At 39.1% G+C, this 20,893-nt stretch overlaps 1 protein-coding gene across 1 annotated transcript in view; it reads left to right on the plus strand.

Annotated features, from left to right (window-relative positions):
• Nucleotides 1–1,296: 1,296 nt before the first annotated feature.
• Nucleotides 1,297–20,893, plus strand: part of LOC134532215 (proton channel OtopLc-like) — a 61,638-nt gene continuing 42,041 nt past the window's right edge. Inside the window, exons 1-3 of the mRNA XM_063368636.1 lie at nt 1,297–1,381; nt 5,440–5,613; nt 12,279–12,439. Coding sequence (XP_063224706.1) covers nt 1,297–1,381; nt 5,440–5,613; nt 12,279–12,439 — 420 coding nt within the window. The remainder of the gene's footprint in view (nt 1,382–5,439; nt 5,614–12,278; nt 12,440–20,893) is intronic.

Below are 20,893 nucleotides of genomic sequence, written 5' to 3' on the forward strand. Positions count from 1 at the left end.
TCGGGCTTCAGACCAGAAGACAGCTCAATGCAGGAGTAAGTCGCTCTGTATTCGATAACTGTCAAATACGCAATGTAAAAATATTTTTAAACAGCGAAAGTTATCCGTATGTTGACATGAACATAGACTTTGAAAGTGGAAGATTTCTTCTAGCATATCAAATGTATGCCAAGTTTCAGCAAGCTTACTATGGGCGGAGACAGTCACCGATACTGAGTCCCGACATTTTCAAGAACAAGGCTCCGTTAATGGTGTTTGACGTTTCCAAACAGGATGATCGAATAAATTCAAACATCATCAACTGTAGGATCGAGATAACGACTAGCAGAAATATTCCACCAAACACCTATGCTATTTTTCTGATCCTTCACGATCGGCTTGCATCGTACAATTGTCGAGACAAACTTGTGAAATTTCTGTCATAAATACTGTTTCGTTTTCGATAAAAATTTAGTTACGACCGAGCATTGCTAGCGAAAAGATGTACTGCAACCTGCAAGGGTTCCAGAGTCAAAATGGATTCGTGCTCAAGGAAATTAGCGTCACCTCCGCAGACAAGACTCGAACCCGCAGCTTCCGACCTCCGTATCCGTTGAAACTACTAGACGAAAAAAGTAAACGGTCGAATAAATGGCTATGTAAATATTATCACGGACTAGAGTGGGACGAAGGAAAGATTCCGTACCACCTAGTGAAAAACACTATCGAGGATTTACTACTGCAAAACGAAATAATCTACGTTGCCGGACCTGAACAGAAGAAATGGCTGAGCAAGTTGTGTGATGCGTCAGTTGTAATTGTAGACTTACAGACCGACTACGGCTGTCCTTCCCTGCACAAGCTTAGTGCAATATACGACATGCAGCCATGTGACAAGTTTTAATGTGTCTGTGCCTGTACAAACTCGCATTTAATGCAGAAATGGCACACACAGTGTTAGTAGGAGCCTGCATATATAAATGGTGTACATCCGTACGCACTTTCAGTCGACGTTCGACCTGTAAGAAGATGTCTACGTTTCATCCTGCTAACGTGTATGTGAGCGCAAGACCTAGCTTCAGCAGTGTAGAGTACAGCTACTGGGATTCAGGGTATCTACGTACATATACAGAAACCTGTGACGGAGGCGCTCAGCTTTGGCGGTTTGCGCACTTTCCTGTGTCCTACGAACTGACTCAGCAGCTGGTAGATTGTTGCGAACCTGAAAACTGTGCCGTCTATTACATGAGACCACACACAATCCTTCCTGCTAGCATCGCTGAGGTAGTCGCCTCGTCTGCACGTGCAACACCAAACATGGACGTGTTGCAACATGTTGCAACCTGTGATTCTTCTACGCAGATTTCCAAACGGCGTGCATCTCGTCGTCGCAGTTCAGGCAGTGAATCTGTCCCAACTAGCACTGAGCCTAAGCCCAGGCGTAGACGTCGTCACAGACGTCACCGACCATGTCTTGTTGGAGTTGTCGACGTCGCAGAAGATGACCAGCTGGAAACCTGTGTTCCTGATCGCGTGACCGGTTAACCAGTTGGAACCGGAGTCAATGAACCAGTTGGAACCGGAGTCGACGAGTCAGTTCGTGCGGCATTAAAGACTTTGCTTGTGAAAATGCTTGATTCCTTAACCTAATATGTATTTGTGTACTCTTTATAAAAAAATGTGTAAAACTTTAACTCGTGTGTTTTTTATTTCTACAATTTTTAGGTACCTAATAAAAAACTTTTAAATACAGACAATATTTTGACTCTTGTAGTATACCAGTAGACCACGGGTATATAAGCGAGGTTACGACGACTGGATCCGCAGTTCACCTCTGACCGCGGTGCAGTACGGACATGCTCTCTCCACTAAGTTTCGTGAGATTTAGTTATGTCGACCGGAATAGAATGTTTACCGACAGCAGCGGGGACCTCGATGGCAGCAACGATGATGGAGTCGGAGATCCCGATACCATTTGCAGAGGAGACCACGGCAGCGGAGAGCTCAATGGCTGAGGTGTCGACAGCTGTGAAGATCCAGATACCTGCTGCAGAGGAGACAACGATACGTGCTGTTCCACCATCAGCCCAAGTTTCACCATGTGCATTTCCAGACTTCAATTAATGAAGAGCGTACAGCGCATCAATGCGAATATTGTAACACATCTTTTACAAAACCTACGAATGCACGCAGACATGAAAGAAGCAGTTGTCCGAATAATTTACTGAAAAGAACACAATTTCAGTGCAATAAGTGCTGTAAACTAATTTCACGTCTCGACATCTTACATTGTCATTATAAAAATTGCTCTGAGAAAGCTAATTGCGAGTATAATGAACATGGTTATTGTTTTGACTCATGTGTTGAACAAGCTAATGAGAATATATAAGTGAGACCCTGGTGATATGAACTTCAGTCTGTCTCTGGCTGCGGTGATGAACGGCTCGGATAGTTAGACTTGTATAACATAATGGACCAGTATCTAGCTATTCTTGAGAACTCGATGGCATCATTACCAGTATCAACACTAACTTGTATCGAAGGTCTACCATCATCAGTGCAGAGACCGATGACAACTTCGTCTACAGCTACACCTGCTCTCTCAGCACAGCTGGAGATTTCGACGTGTGCAACATCTTCCGCAGAGCAGACCTCAAAGGCTTCAGAAGTTAACATGTCAGCAGTGTTACAATGGTTGTCAACAGTTCCAGTGCCATTGATATAGGAAGGTGCATCCAACGGTGTTCCATCGCCCGACTGTACGTACTGCGAGAAGATCAAAAACCTGAAATTACGTGATTATGTAATACACGATTTTAATAATAACTCTGAGCGCATTAAATATCAGTGCAACAGGTGTTCCGGCAAGTTTATACACTATGGAAGATTAAAACGACACCTCAGGAATTGTCATAGACTGGGTGTACATTCATCAGATTCAAGCTGTATATTTTGTAACAAAACATTAGCAACTATTCGAGGTGCAAAACAACACGAAACATATCACTGTCTATTTAATGAAGTCGATAATTCGGCTTTGTGTGAAAATTGCGGTGTACCAATATGTAGACCTGAAAGACTGAATAGACATTTCAAGTCATGTAAAGGGCTTACTTCGTCCATTAAGAAGACGGTTTGAATCAAGGAATCCAAAAGGCTTTAGTAATTTGTATTTTTTTTTACTTGTAGTAGTGTAGTATGTATGTAATAAAAGTTTTTTTAGCAGAACTTGCGGTGTTTTTATTTTCTCAAACCTGTCACTTTAGTGGTACTTTTTTAAAATATTAAAGTTGTTTTGTATCGGCCGGGGATCGAACCAAGGACCTTAGTCGACCTAAAATATCAGTATATTGTTTGCAAATTAAGTTAATGAATTTTGAACTTTTTCCCGAATCTCTAGCATTAAAATTACGCATTTTCAATATGGTGGTCTTGATGTCTGATAGGATGACGGTAGTAGAGTATTTAAAGTCTCTTTACGAATGTTGAACATGGTTTATTGAAATTATTATTTTTTACATGAAATTAAAACATTATTGCATCGATCGGGTATCGAACCGAGGACGGGAATCGATCGAATCAATATGTAAATTAATGAGTGATTTATTTATTGAATTTTGGAACTTTTCCCGAATTTCTAGCTAAATAATTATGGATTTCCAAGATGGCTGCCAAATGACAATATGGTGGGTGTCACAGTAATAATAAATGATTACTGAACTCTAGCGGATACGAATTAAACTAACATGGCGTCAGCGCACTCTAGCCGACGATACAATGATGATGATGGCTTCCAGCAGACGAAGACAAGATGGCGGTCATGACATCATACTAGGTGACGATATATATGCTTTGAAAAAAAAGTGGTGGGAGTCAGTCTGCCTGCATCCACCATTGAGGAAGGAGCCTGTCGCCATTTTGAATTTTTTTTTGCACTCGCCGGGTTCGAACCGAGGACTCCGAACTCCGTGTCGTAAATGTTTGTTTTTATAGGAAATTTATTAAAATTTTATTAATTGTATTTTTTATAAATTTTAAAAAAATTTCATTAAAATCGGATAATAAATAAAAAAGTTAAAAATGGCGACCATAACGAAAATTGCAACGGTGACGTCATAATCCATGATGACGTCAGAGGCTTATCGGAGGCTGTCAACATGGATGCTTAAGCCTACATATGGACATTTCTAGCCGCTGGGATTTTTAAGGACTAAAAACGGGAAATTTTCCCTCGAAACGGGAATTTTTCCCTCGAAAAGAGAAATTTTTATTTTGTGGAATTTTTTGAGATTTTTTGACGGAATTTTTTTTCAGAAAAATTGAAATTTTGGGGATTTTTGAGGCATTTTGGGCAATTTTGGCACGTTTTGAAGGTCAAATGTCAAGGTCAAGGTCAAAGGTCAAGGTCACAATCATCCAAGATGGCCGCCGTGACGTCACAATCCAATATGGCGGATCGGACACACAGCTCCACACCCAGGACCCTGGCGCAGGACCGGCCAAAACATACTACTGCTATCTTACCTGATTGTCTTATCTTCGCAAGTATCAAATTTGCAAAAAAAACGTTTTTCCATTGCCACCTGGGGCATCCAAAAAGAAAATTTTTCCTTTGTTATTATTATTCACACTATCGACTATAGTCTCAAAATCATTTTTGCCATCATATCGACAGTTCTGCATCTGAAATGAAATAAATCTACTTATAAGATGATGAACTTGGCCCTCTATTTTAAATTGGGCATAAAATTATGTTCTCTAATTTCTTTCGCGCCAAACGAAGTCATTTGAAATAGACTATTGTACCTACGTATGTTGGTTAAAAAATGTCTAGATAGTGAATGATTATTTGTCATAAAACATTTTATTGGCTGTGGAGGCTCCTGAATATTGGGGAGACTGACTTTTTTATGTATGAAGATATAATATTTTAATAATTTATGTCAAGTTCTTATTATTCCCAGTACTATAAAAAAAACTTCCTATATCGAGGTGCACTGAATCGGCATTAGCCTATGGCAAGACAGTGTCGGTACCCTTAATTTTCATGTATCTGGATGGATGAATCGAAATGTATATTTATGTTGTCTAATATTAAAAGTTACCTTCACTTATGTTGCATTTGCATTAAAAAAAATAAAAAAATAAAAAATAGAGTTTTGATTCATTCCTTCCTAATTCAATGTAACTTGTTATCAGCACATGGATGGAAGTCACAGCTGCCTACAAATGTTTTATTTCTTAAAAGTACCAATTTATGGGATGAGTTCATACAGCACTTAAAGTTTTGGACACATTTCCATAGTGTAGCAGAAAAAAAAATAAAGTCACAGTAGGTGATGTTACATTTCCAAATGCTTGCGAAACATTGTGTGTGGTATTAGAAGGAAGTGCGCGTGACTAGCAAAGAGCTGTGTGTGTCGAGGCAAGCGGCGAGCGAGGGAGGGCGTGTGCCCGCAGAACGGTCCGACTCGGCCGAGTCCTCGGAGAGCGTGGACGGCAACAACCACACAGACCTGGACACCAGCACAGGCACGGACAGCAACTGTCGCGTGTCGCACAGGGCGCAAGTGGCGGAGCTGACGAGTCAGCAGCAGCACTTCGGCAGCTTCTACCTGCGCATGGGAGCGGTTGGTGAGTCTCCCACTCTTGCCATGTCACTCACTAATTATCTCACCACTTATCCTGTCACTTTTTGCGTCACAATTCTCGCAAAGTTTCTTACCACCCCTCCCATTACTTCTCTTGCTACTTATTTCATCACTTCTCAAGCCACATCTTATGCACGTCTTTCAACACTTCTTCATCACTTCGCATGCCAACCCTTCTCCTTTTATCTTGCTACTCCACATGCCTCTTCTCTAACTACTTCTCTGGCCATACATCCTATTACTTCTTTTGCCATATCTCACATTACATTTCTCAACTTTCCTTCCATCACTTCATCAGTCACTTGTCTGCTACTACTCTCCCCATTTAACTCGCAAATTATTCCAACTATATTCACGCCACTTCTCGCACAACTTATATTATTACTGGATTCACCACTTTTTCCGTCATTTCTCTTAGCTCGTCTTTTGCCTCAATTTTGCCTCTCCCTTCTACCATTTATCTCGCCACTTCTTTGGCCAATAACCATACCTCTCTCCAACATGTATTTCCACCTCTTTTGTAGCCAGGTCTCTCACCACTTTTCTTGAAATTTCTCCCACCACTACACCAATATCCCCTCCCAACACTATCCCTTCTTCTATATTCCCTCCTCCCAACAATTATAACCCCATTTCTTCGGCCTCCTCTCCTCCCGCCCTTTAGCTGGCCACTTTAAATAAATTAACTCTTGTTTATTTTCGTCACTTCTTTTAGTCATTTTTCTCAGTCTCTCCCCTCCACTTCTCCCCAAATCCTAATACCCCTAATATCCTATTTCCCTTTCTACCACAAATTGTTTCTAGTTTTACACTATGTGTTACATTTCATCTCACAACTCTCCAGGCGTAGATTCACCCCCCCCCCCCCCCAAACTGGCCACCTCTTTTCTCACCTGTCCTCCGCTCCTCGTGCCATTCTTCTACCACTCACTTACCACTTCACTTGCCCTGTCATTCAAACTTCTAACTCCTTTTCTCACACTTTTTTTCCCACTATTTCTCTCACCACACCTTCTGTCACTTCTCATTCCACACCTTCATATTTTTATCCACCATGCTTCCCACTAAATCTCCTCCCTTTTTCATCACCACTTCAATCGCATATATTCTTTTCAATGTCTCCCACCACTTCTGAAAATTATATCAAAATTCCACTCATCACTTTCCCTGTCATTTTTCATACTACTCCTCCCGCATCATAACTTCCTAACTCTTATCTGACAACTTATCCAACAATTTTTGCCATTTATTCATTGTTTTAATTTTTCTTAACATTCTTCCCGCCTCTTCATTCGCCTATTATCTCGCAACTTCTCAAACCAATTTTTGCCGGTTCTTTTCGTTGTGCTCCCACATATATTTGGTAAATTTTCTGCCATTTATATTGTTAATTTTTTCAAAGATTCCTTTCTCCCATTATCCTAAACTTTCTGTCACAAATATTTACATCACTCATCTTGCTTGCTATCCCATCACTCATATCGATAATATTTAGAACATTTATCTCACTAATTCTCCCGTGACTTCTACTGCCAGATTTCTTGCTTCTAATTTTAACCTTTCTTTCACCAATTCTTCCAAAAAGCCTATGGCCTGTTTTCGTGTCACTCTTTCACATAATTTCTTAGACCCTTCTCCCGCATGTTATATAGCCACAAACTCACTACTTACCTCACCACCTCTCCCGCCAATTATTTTACTACTTCTTTTACATTATTTAACCTCCACATACCCTGCCTCTTTTCTCGACACTTCTCTTACCTCTCCTTCTGCCTCTTCCTCACCACACCTCTTGCAAATTTCTCGCCAAACCTCACGCCACTGCACAAGCCACTTCTGCTAACACTTCTTACAACTATCCTCTCACATTTTTTTCTCGCTACTTTTTCTGTAACTTCTCAAAAAACTCTCCTCTGGCCTATTTTACTCCACTTCTTCACATTTCTCTGGTTAAAATACTCACCTCTCGACTCTTCTTCGTTTCCTAACACTGCTGCCACCTATTCGTTTTCTACTTCACTCGCCACTTTTCTCATCACTTCTTCTACAACTTCTCCCGGCAATTATTCTGCCCCTCCTCCCACCCCTCTCTACTTACTACTTCTTCCTCTTATTTTCCTGCCTATTTTCTTGCCACTTCCCCTTGACTTTTAATCTCTCAGTCCACCGTCACTTTGTCGGACATTTTTCTCATTACTATTCCCATCACTTCATCCTCAATACTTCCCGTCACTTCTCTTGTCAAATAACCTCACATTTTATCTCGTCACTTATCCCATAATTCAACTCTTTACTCTTCCAACCTTTCTCAATCCTCTTCAGTCACCAATTCTTTCACAATTTCTCTTAAATCTTAACTATCGCATCTCTCACGACTTATCTTAATATTCCTCCCACCATTTCTTTTAACCCTTCATCATTCACTTCTCTTGGTAGGTAGATACTTCTTTCATTTCTCATCCTGTTCACTTATACTGTCACTCCCTCATCTCTTCTCCTGTCACTCTCTTATCTTTTCGCCAGCCAATTCTCTCGCCACTTCTACTTCCTCTTCTCACACCTTCTTTTCCACTAATTCTTTCACCACGCATTCTGTCACTTATCATTCCACTACTTCCTTTTCTTTACTCACCACGCCTTTCTCTAAATCTCCTGCTTTATTCATCGCCTCGTTTTGCCTTTTTTCATCCATGTCTCCCACCTCTTTTTCAAAACTTAAATAAAAATTCCACTTATCACTTTTACTGTCATTTTTATTACCGCTTCTCCTACCACTCCTCCCGCATCTTAAATTATTGCCACTCCAATTATTTAACTACTGAACTTGCAGTTTCCCGCTTCTGCTGGTTCCACTCCTCCCGCATCTTTCCTCGCCACTTCTCCGATTATTCAATCTAACGTTTTTTCTTGCCAAACATCCCACCATTGTACTTGCCACGTCTCCCTGCATTGCTCTTGCCACTAACAAAACCACTTGTCCAGTCATTAAAACAATTACTTCTTTTGCTACTTCTTTCACCACTTATATTTTCACTTCTGACAACTCTTTTTTCGCTACTTCTCTTACGACAACTTCCATTATCTTTCGCCATTTTGCAAGCCACTTTTCCTGCCACTCCTCCCATATTTCCTCCAATACTTCTCCTACCATATTTTCGTTTCATTTCTTTCAAATCCTCCTAATTCTTTTATCACCAAATCTCCGTCACTTCTCTCGCCAATTGTGCAACCGATTTTCCTGTTACTCCTCATTTTACTTCTCTACTATTTATCGCGCCACTTCTCCATCATAATCTTATGCTACTTTTTCCCTCCTTTTCCCACCACAACTCCTGTCTACTCCCTCACTTCTTCTCCTTCCACTCATCCAGACAAGTCTTTCGCTACTTGCCTTGCCACACCTGCCTCCACTTTTCTCATAACTAATCCTGCATATTCTTTAGTACACCTTTTACCTCATCACTTGCCAATATTCCTGCTCCTCCAACTGCACCTAGTAGTAGGGTTTGACCGAGTCTAGTGTAGTTTTCAGGTGAAGCTGTGGGACAATAAGCGGATTACGAGATCACTTTCTGTGTGACCTCGACCTCGACTTTTGTCCTCCAGTGACCATAACATGTGATACCAAGACTAAAAGACGATACTCTGAGTGAAATTTGACACCCCAGTTCCATTTGACAAAAAATATAAAACATAATGTATTTTATTTAAAAACTAATGTAATAATTTAACAGATTTAAAAAGAAATAATTTTCTAAGCCATTGACTATAGTATCAGTCAATTTTTAATTGAACAATTTAAAATAATATAAATTAAAAAAGTAAAAAATAATAAAAACACAAATCTATCGCGTATTTTGGAGGTACTGGATTCGATTACCGGTGGGTACATTTGTGCAAAATTGTCTACATATCCTTCCTCCATGTGACTACCAGCAGACTGAATCCCACCTACTATACCAAGGCATGTATGTATGACTGCCAACATTGTTTGTCACGGTAGGAATGTTGGATATCATGTTGGATTCGATTTTTGTCTGTTAGAGTGCATACTGCCATAATGATTTATTTGTTACATGCTAGAGCGCACTCGTGCCAGTTACCAGCACATGTTATGTTTTAGGCCATATTGGCTACCATATTAAACATTTATTTTTTTTACCATAAAACTTTAGGAAAATATTCCAAAACTCAATAAAAGCTTGATTACTATATTGATCAACTCGATTGAGTTCCTTCTTTGGTTCGATACTTCTTATGTGCAAGAAATAAAATTTAGTCCAGTTTTTTCATTATTTTTTAGTATGACCTCACTTCATATTTTACTGTAAAAACCCGAATCCCTGGGATTGATTCTACGTGAAATTACATTGAATTTAACCAACCCAATTTTTGAAACAACAAACATAATGTATTTATTGGAATTGTACTCTACTACAAGGATATACAAAATAAATTATTAATCATTATTTTTTCTAGAATTCCGCATTTGATACCTGCAAATTAAAGCATGATTAGGAATCTCACCCTTTGACAATGAATCGTCGATTTCCTCTTTTGAGAATCTGCTCCACTAAATACATGCCTGGATACACTGTAGGCTGAAACTCTTCTGCAAAGAAGCCTCCGCGAATAGACACGTGGCCAGAAAATTCAAGGTAGTGGGTCTTGGGCTTCGATTCGCTAACATAAGTCACACTGAAAAGTTCGGGACTCCAAATCACGTTTAAATTTTTCTGACAGATGCATTTCTGCCTATATATCCACACAATTTTGCCGATGTTAGCTTTTAGCTTTCGTGGATCATTCTTATTTTATGTTAGGAATTACTGTCCGAAGCAGGTGGTCATCCTTTACATCATAGAACTTTATTTTCGTATTATAATGCATCTTGGAATATATTTTACTTTTAAGGTTCAACGAGATGTGTGGAAACGAATTTAGTCAAACAACTAGCACTAACATGAGGTAGCAACCAACCCGATTTAGAATACTCTTTCGACAACAAATTGGAATCAGATTATTGAGTAGACGACATATTGATACAGAAAGTCAAGACTATATGCAAATGGCCAAAACACAGGACTCAGAAAATATCACGACCAGGGGTGTATCAAAGGTGATAAATCCCAAGACTAAGTTAAGAATGGGTACTCACTGGAATATAGCCGAACCCGCAACACTAAGGCAGCTATCTCACGCAATACTGGTGTACTTGTATGAAATATCACGAAAAAACCACACAGTCTTAATAACAACTTGACTGTTGGATTTCTTGCATTACCTTTGCTTACATTTGATGCTCTTGGCGGCCTCATGTTGCAACGGGCAGTATGTTGCGGGTATTTCAAACTACAAATAACGAACACAAGCTGTTGGAGGTAGCATGACGACACAATGCCAATATGGAAGCCATTGCCATGGGTAAAAAACGGCGCAGGACTTCACTTACGGTCACACAAAGCAGTAAGTGTTATGAGAAACAAGCGAATAAAAAGTGTCCTAGTTTCGTTGCTGAAATGCCCGTCCACACAAATAGGTTAAGCTAAGAATGTGCAGAAGCTGCAAAAAACCTATTTCCCAGACGTGTTCATGTTAACATATTTACGAGTTAATTTGTTAAGCTACACAAGTTGGTAGGACAAACTGGGTCGTATACGTTATGTCAGAAACAAACTGACTAGTATTATGACAGTTTTTATAACATTATACCAGGTCTACAGATTAGCATCGAGTGCACAACAGTCCCAAGGGTCTAAATCAAAGCCTAATGCAATAAGCATATGCCGCTGCTCCTTCTCTGCATCTAAAATAAGAGGGCTCTAGCCTCTAACACCTAACATAATAAAGTAGTCCACAAAATCACCCACGCTTGGGCACTAACATAGTTGGTTACCACGCCCCTGTAGGGGGAGGGGCTAAGCGGAAGGGAGGGTGAGTCTAGGTCAGGCGGAAAAGAAGAACGCTAGGCGCGCTCTTCAAAACCGCTCCACTCGTACCCTGGTGCCCGTTCAAAACGACAATTATTAGTTCTGAACCACTCTATCTATTAGTTAACTAGGTAACCAATCATACTACGGAAAAAATTCAGATTACAATAATAGCACTTGTATCGTGCCGTGAGAACCTTACGCCATGTTTGTATTTTTGTAAGCTTCTGATTGCAACTCTTTGGAAGTGATAAATATTAAGTTTACAAAAGTGTCACAAATATTCAATTAGTACTCGGATTCTCTGAAGATTATGTCATGCAATTACATGTAACATTTATTCGTAAGTAAAACAATACACATCCAGTCAGATACGATAGAATCCATTCAAACTTTTCAAAAAAAGATGTATTTATTGTAAGGATTCATGTTATATTTCATATAAGAATAAAAAGACAATGCACTCAAATATGTTATATGATTGATAGTGAGTATTATTTATGGCCTGTAATATGTTGCAATAGAAAGAATATTTGCAGCCATTTTAAATAAAGGTTATTATGAAATTGAGAAAGTATATAAACTAGAAGACGTCTGTAGTATATATTTATATGAGAAATAGTAAAAATGTGCTTTTGCGGAATCTTAGTCCACGTTGTTAGTCTGCAACAGAAACATGCTGGAAGGACGCATGTTAATATGTGACACTGTTGGACAGCATTCGGCATCGGAAGCATGATCTACTCGGGACTGGAGTTTGGCCAGTACTTCGAGCTGGAGAGAGACACCAAGTGCCACAACGTGCTGCTGGCACTGACTCCGGCCACACGCATGGCCTTCATCTTCATACAGATGTACTTCATCTTCCTCAACAATGAGGTGGGTCCGCCTCCACACGCACATTGCGGCCTCGCAAAAAATGCAGTAGTGGCTTACAACTTGTGCCAACTTAAACACATATAAAGCTAAAAAAATGTAAGAATACATTTACATAAAGTTAAAATGTGACATTAGTGTAACAAATTCAATCAATATTTTTACACTTTCATGTTGATGTATTAGCGGTTATTATTCAACAATAAAGCATTTGTAATAGCTTACATCAGACGTATAGCATTGTGAACAGCGCTTATGTTTGGTGATGCAGTAGTCCTCCTTCAAGTCCAAGCCAGGTTTGGGATTTCTCATGTGTAATAAAATTGCCTCGTCTAGAACACTTAATTATACCATGACAATAACACAGTGGCCATATCATTAGTGGCAGCACCGCAGCTGTTCTAAATAAAAGATTATGCAAGTCATGACCACGACCCACGGCAAGCTGGTACTGGGCTCTACCTTGGCAAGAGGGCAGTGAGATAGATATTAGTGATGCTAAACAAGTAGAGCGTTGAACCTGGTCAACAGTTTGTGATTTACAATTGCAGCCGTTTAAAATCGAATGGCAAGTCCGTTGGTATCATCGGGATGCGCGGAATCAAAACAGCTTCTCCTTTGTACTTTCCCTTAATAATCGTCACCTTGACGACGTTGTATATAAGCTTTTTCACAGCCAGTCTCTTTCCATTGCATAGTCGAAGTTGACTGATTTTATGCAACATGATGATGACTGAGCCTACTTTCAATTGCCAATTCTGAGATGTAATCCAGGCAGTTCCAGCGAATTAAAAAATTATGTGGGATTGTTGACTACCTCATCCTGGTTGATAACTTTATCAACAGACTTGAAGGAAAACAAATTTCCCAGAATGAAATTTTGAATGGATGCATTGAGATCAACATCTTTGTTTTTCGACACCAAAAAGGCTCATTCGCTAAGAAAATTATTGTTTTATAAGTTGGAAGCTATCTTCGGAAAACTTTCTGTCAGACTCTTCCAGTTATTCCACGGTCTACTGACCGAAATCCGTGGGTAATGTAATGAATCCAGTCGAGACGTAAACTGCGATTTTTCCATTACCAGTGTCCAACAATTGCTTCGAAAACACATCTGCATTTCGATCTTATTGCAAAAACCCTCACATGTTAATCGTCAATGAGAGTGTCTTCACATGACACCACAAATTTGATGATTTTAAACTCACGTTTAGTTCGTCAACTATATTTGACCATGGAATAACTGGAAGAGTCTCACGAAAATCACCGGACATGTGGAATCTTCGTCACTGCACTGTTTTTACCGATGTTGCTAGCTGGTGTCTTGTTGATTTGCATATTCAGTGGCAAATTTAAGGCAGAATGTGCAGTTAATCCGCCTTCTAACAAAGTCGCTGCTATTCCAGATGAAGCCAATGCTAGGTCATCTTCATAATGGAATCGAATCATCGCAAAGAGCAATGCAATTAAGACATTTTTGCCAGTTAGCAAATTTCACCAGTTCCAGCTTCTATCAAAGAGTCGTGCGCAGTCGTCTGTTGTTGATTGAATTGCAAAAAATTTGTACGAACTATCTCTGCTAATGCTTCAGTGTAGTATTGTTGTTCTTTTTGTAACTCGTCGTTAAATGCAACGTGCATTGGACAATTGGGTGATATCATGTCCAAATATGGCAACACTTTACTCGCCATCAATAAACACATGTCTTCTATCATGATCAATATCTCAATTGTGAATTTCTGCAGTCATTTGCAATGTAGGATTTAAAGTTTGGCGATGTTCTCGATGCAAAACATCTGCAGACATGTCATCCTTATATTTGACCAACAAATCATTTGTATTCGAAGGGAAACATGTTGCCAATGTGCGAATTTGAAGCGGTGATGAAGATATAACGGAATCCTTACGCGTATTGTCCCAATGCGAATCATTCTCGAGTAACTGTAAGTTGCCTCACGGTAAGTCGCACACATTTGCCCATTAACGTTCTCAGTTATTGAAATTACATCGGACAACGAACATTCACCAACACCAATCAAAGATAGGAAAATTCGTCGTTATTTGGAGGCACAGTGTAAATGCGACCCAAAGCCACTGAGGCAAATTCATTTGAATGTCCTTCAACTAATGATCGGTGTTCCCGACGCTGAAACGATATTGAGGATTCATTTACATGTGTAGTAGCGTTGCATTCATCATATAATTTATAATTTATATATATATTATTCACACATATTTATTATATATTTATAGTTATTTAATTATCCGTGGTTTGCTCCTATTTCAAAATTAAACTAGACTTACAATGATCCATCTAATCCGTCCGTCACCCGTCTTTCCGTCGATCACATGAAATTCAGCCAATCAGATGGCCTGATAGATTCCATCCGTCCGTACGTCAAAACCTTTCAACGGACTGATGAAATTATAACTTCAAAAATGTCTGAAAGTCATTTTGTCTTTAATTTAAAATGTTTTCAAGTTTTTCTTTTGTTTGGATGCTTCCGTATTATGTTTTTGATTTACCTTTGGACATGTTTTAAGTTCAATACTTCAAACAAAAAATTTTCTCAGACAAGAATATGTTTAATAATGCGCAGTTACTCAAAATATATTTTAAAAAATATTTTAGGGTTTGCTTAACCATTTATAAGTGCTTAGTGTAAATGATTGCCAGACTGTTAAAACTTTACTCGAAAAGTTTTCACAAAAATATGAGCCTTAATAGTTGTTGACACCATCCGAGTATAAAAATATAATGATGGATGTGCGGATGATTATGAGACCACCTTAACTATAAAATAAAGAGGAAATTTCAATGACTGCAACAAGATGAGGCTGGATTAGACCGTCTAACTTTGGCGGCAGATTCAAATATGAAAAATAAGTTGAAAACACACTATAAAACTTATTCATAATTAGGGGAATTTCCTGCTGCCAGGGCAACACACAAAAAAATACTCGCGCATTTAAAACTTTTTATATCGTTCAACATAACCAATATGGAGTATTCGACGTACCATTTGTTGAAATTCTGGCATCTTCTTTATTAATTAACAGCATTTTTAAATACTGCCTCTTAGAATTAGGAATAATCATAGATATATTATCTCGAATTGAGTTTTTCAAATCCGACTCCGTAGCGCATAAACTTTCTACTGTAGTAATGCAAACTAATAATAGGTATTTACTTTCTCAGAAGAGAAACGCGCTTGTCGGTGGCTTGTAGTTTTTAGACAAATGTCGATACATATTAGTAGTATAGTTTGGGGGCTCCGGGGACAGGCGCCAGGCGCTGGATTGTGTTTGTCGGTCCGCCATATTGGATTGTGACGTCACGGCGGCCATCTTGGATGATTGTGACCTTGACCTTGACATTTGACCCTCAAAACGTGCCAAAAATGACCAAAATTGGGCAAAATTTGCCCAAAATTCCTCAAAATTCGCCAAAATTTCCATTTCTGTGGAAAAAAATTCCGCCAAAAAATCTCAAAAAATTCCTCAATTCAAAAATTAGGATTTCGAAAATCCTCAAATGTTAATTTGTCTTAGAAAGAACCCAAATGCCTAAAAACGGCTTAAAACTCCTAAGAGCTAGCCGCTTTAAGCCGCCAACCTTGAAAATAAGGATGTCACGGCAGCCATTTTGAAATATGATGTCATAGTTGCAATTTCCGTTACGGCCGCCATCTTTAAAATCTTTATTTATTATCCGATTTCAATGAAAAAAATTTAAAATTTATAAAAAAATTCACTTAATAAAATTTTAATAAAACTATTTTAAAAACATACATTTACGACACAGAGCTCGGAGTCCTTGGTTCGAACCCGACTAGGGCAGAAAAATTAAAATAACGACCGATCCTTCCCTCACAGTGGCTGCTGGCATACTGACCCCCACCACTTATGTCAAAGTATATATATATCTTCACCTAGTATGACGTCATGACCGCCATCTTGAAAATCCGTACTTTTTATGTTAGAAAAACGGGAAAAATTTTAAAAATCATTAAAAAAATTAATTAATCGAATTAAATAATAAAAATTAAATAAAACAGTACTTAAAACCACTGTTGCACGTATCGTTATGGTCGCCATCTTGGATTATATAATTGTAGCATGTTTCGTTACGCCCGCCATCTTGGTTGAGTACGATGTCGTCGTTAAACTTTATGTTATCACCGCCATATTGGATCCTATTACTCTTGCATGTTTCGTTACGGCAGCCATCTTGGAATCGTGTAATTATTTAGCTAGAAATTCGGGAAAAATTCCAAAATTTACCGATAAAATCATTTTTTACATATCGAATCTATACTTGGTTCGACCCTGGACGATGCTAAAAATTAATTTAATTTAAATACCAGAATAGTGTCAGGTTCCAGGAAATAAACACCACAAGTTCTTTTACAAACATAATATTTATTACATAATTTCTATTCTACTACAGGATCACTTGCGAAAGTCAACAACCTTATAATCATTTAGTTACGCATCGGTGTGAAATGACTAATTTTTAGCTCCAATCGGTTTATACTAGACAGAGACCAACCAGAACCTTTGCTGACATAGTCCTCTTCTTCTTGGCAGAGTTTCTTGATTCCATATTTAACAGTTTGCTTCACATCGTCAGAACTGTAAATTACTGCAGCCGAAGTCTTGAATGCACACTTCTTCACTTTGTCATCTAACGGATATGGCTTTCCATATATACAATCCAACAACAAGTTATATTTTAATGGTCCGTTTGTTGCTACATCATCAGTAAGCTGATTGATTATGTTCTGTCTGATATCATCAAGAAAAGTACAAATGTCTTTCGACTCACCAAACGTATTTAGATAAAAGTAGTCTTTCAACGTTCCACGAAATGCAGACTGCGCCAAGTAGAAGCCATTATCGTTCACTTGTAATGCTCCGAACACAGTCTTAGGTTTAGTTCCATGTTCAGACGTCATGACAATCGGTTGCTGCGCATCTGTTTTTTTTATTGTACGAGCCCGGGTCTCCAATCTAAAGCGAGGAGTCGAAATGTCTGCAGGTAGTTCAGCAGTAGGCACACGGACTTCACTTTTACATATTTTCGCATGTCGTCGCAAACTATCAATTCGAGTAAACCATTCATGACAATAATCACATCGAATCTTTATACGAGAAGGATTCTTTTTGCATTTGCTCCGCTTTATTTTATTTTTATTTTAAATCTTTGTTATGCACACGAAACATCCATAGATTGAACTACGTACCATTTTTATGGAAATACCTGTATGTGCGGAAGCATTTCACAGCGCCCCGCGTACTTAGCTTACTGCGGCGCGCTTGCGACTGTTTTGTTTTGTTGAAAGAAGCGCGCGTTGGTATCAAAATCGGGGGTGCAGGCTTGTGGGCAGGGGAAAGCAGACTGCCAGTCGGCCAGTCGCAGCGCAAACCGCGGAGCAACCGTTCATTTGTTTTGTGATTTGTCGCGTTTTCATTCATTTAATAACAATTATTTTTGTACCTACGTTAATATGGATCCTAAAAAGCGAAAAGTGGGCAGTGAAAATAGGAGGTTTTTGGCAGAATGGACTGAACAGTATTGTTTTACGCTGCCTGATAAGCCTCAAGCGGTTCCAGTGTGCATTATATGCAATAAAACTGTCGCTATTGTTAAAAGTGGAAATTTGAAGCGACACTATTAAACAACTCATCAGCAATTCCACAAAAACTTTCCTCTTGGCAGTGAGGCTCGTAAAGAAAAACTTCAGGTGTATCTCAGTTCTTACAATAAAAGCACAAAATTACTAGTTCGTTGCATGAGCGAGCAAGAAAAATCCGCAGAAGCAGCGTTACATGTGTGCTGGACGCTTAATAAACACCAGAAACCATTTTCAGATTCTGAGATAGTGAAGGAATGTGTGTTGGCAGTAGTCACGGCACTTTTTGAAGAAATAAAAAGACGTAGCTGCAACTCAAAGTATTCCATTGCCAGTGAGAAGTAATACACGAAGAACTAAAATTTTAGCTGCTGATATTAAAAAAAAACTCTTCTCAAACTTCTGCAAAAGGCACCTTGCTACGCCATAGCACTTGATGAATCATGTGACATTGTTGATGATGAACAAATGTCTATTTTTGTAAGATTTCTTGACATTGAGTGTCAAATTTTTAGGGAAGAGTTGCTAGCAATATTGCCGTTGAAAGGTAACACTCGAGGAGAAGATTTATTCAAGGTCATTGATGAATTTATTACTAAATCTAACATCAGTTACGATAAAATGGTGTCGCTTTCAGCTGACAACTGACGGGGCCCCAGCAATGATTGGCAAATTTAAAGGTGTACTAAAGATAATCAGGGATAAAAATTCAGGTCTAATATCGTATCAGTGCATAATTCACCAGGCAGACCTTTGTGGAAAACTTAGTGCTACACTGAAAGAAGTGATGGACAGCTTGGTCAAGTTAATTAATTTTATGATATCTCATTCTCTTCAGCACCGACGTTTCAAGCAGTTCCTGAATGTGATTCAACGTATTCTGACTTACTGCAACACAACAATGTTCGTTGGCTAAGTAAGGTCAAGTTATTCAACGTTTCTGGCTAATAAAAGAACAAGTAACCTCCTTCTTGCAAAACTTAGATACGCAGGGAGCCAGGAAGCACTTTGAGTTCGTAACAAATAAGCGCAATATGCTGGTTGTGGCTTTTCTAAAATATATTTTGAAATATTTAAATGCGCTCAACACAGAGTTACAAAGAAATGGAAAATTGATATGTGATCTGATAAAAAGCGTGTCTGCTTTTCGTCGTAAGCTGGATATCTTTGAAAAGGATATTGCAAGACAAGAATTTATTCATTTTCCGACAATTCTTGAATATAGAAAGGAGAAATCTGAAGAAGACATTGCAGTGTTTGTAAAATTTTTGGCCGATCTTAGGAACGAATTTACTACAAGATTCCAAGACTTTGCAGAGATGGGCAAGCTATCTCCGTTTTTTAATCGCCATTTGAAATTGATGTAGCGGCAGAATGGACCGATGTGGCAGCCAAGTTGTTTAATATGTCAAATCCATCACTTTAAATTGAAATAATTGATGTGCCAGTAGATGTGTCTTTGCAAATATATAAAACTGTATCCACTGAAGAATTTTGATTCTAACATGTCCCAGAAAAATATAAAAATTGCAAAAAACTAGCTATCAATTTGGCCACTATGTTTGGCTCGACATACGTATGTGAATCATCTTTCTCAAATTTGAATTTTTTGAAAAACAAATATCGTTCGTGATTAACGGACGCCCACCTAGAAGACACACTTAGAATTTGCTGTTCTTCTCGAGAACCTAAATATGAAAAACTGGCTGAAGACCGTCGGTGTAGTTTCTCACATTAATTTTGGTTCTTGTGTTTTATAACTTAGAATTTTATTTGAAACCATACAATAAAAAGGTAGCACTTATTTTTATCAGTTGTATTTTTCTGGACCTCGTTTAAATTTTTCTACAGTATCCGGACCCCACCTAAAACTACTTGCCGACCCCTGCCTTAATCCCTTGTTGACTTTAACAACCCTCCTTTCCCACCTATCCAAAATGCCGTCCTCAACTCTTTTATTCCACCTATCCTTACTGCCTTCCGCAACATTTCTCTATCATTCGCCCTATCTGCCTTCCGCAATCCTTCTGTTCTATCTTTCCTAGCTGCCTTCTCATTTCTCTTTTCCCACCCCGTTAAATACTTTATTGATCACCCCTGTCCCAACTTTCTAAACTGTTTTTGTCTGCATACCCTGCTGACCCACCCTTCTTAACTGCCTAACACAATCCTCCTGTTACAACTGACCTCATTGCCTTCCACCAACCTCATGTCCCAGGTACTCTTAATTCTTTTCACAACACTCCTGTCACACCTATTTTTACTTTTTTCCGCAACACTTCTGTCATACTATTCTGACTGCATTCCAAAACATTCCTGTCCCACCCTCACTGTCATCCGCAACTCTTCTGTCCCAACTTGCCTAGTAGACTTCCACAGCCCTGCTGTCCCTCTCTCGATGTCTTTCTTAACCTTCACATCCCACCTTTCTTAACTGCCTTTCGCCACCCCCCCTGTTTCATCCAACCCTAAATGCCTTCTACAACAGAACTATCCCACATATCCTTACTGACTTCCGCATACTTTTGTCACAACATCCGTAAATGCATTTCGCAACCGTTCTGTCCCTTTACTGCTGTTCCCATCACTTCTGTACCACTCGTCTTAACTGCCTACTACAACCCTCCAGTTACGACCACCCTAACTGCCTTCCGCAACCATCCTTTCTCCCCCTATGCTTACTGCCTTTCGCATCTTTCCTGTCACACCCTTCTTGTCTTCCACAAACCTATATTTCCCCATCATAACTTCTTTCCGTAACCCTCCTGTGAAACCTACCCTAACTGCCTTCCACAACACTCCTGTCCCACCTAGTCTGACA

This window comes from Bacillus rossius, chromosome 5 (assembly GCF_032445375.1).
Source record: "Bacillus rossius redtenbacheri isolate Brsri chromosome 5, Brsri_v3, whole genome shotgun sequence".
Classification (NCBI taxonomy): Eukaryota; Metazoa; Arthropoda; class Insecta; order Phasmatodea; family Bacillidae; genus Bacillus; species Bacillus rossius.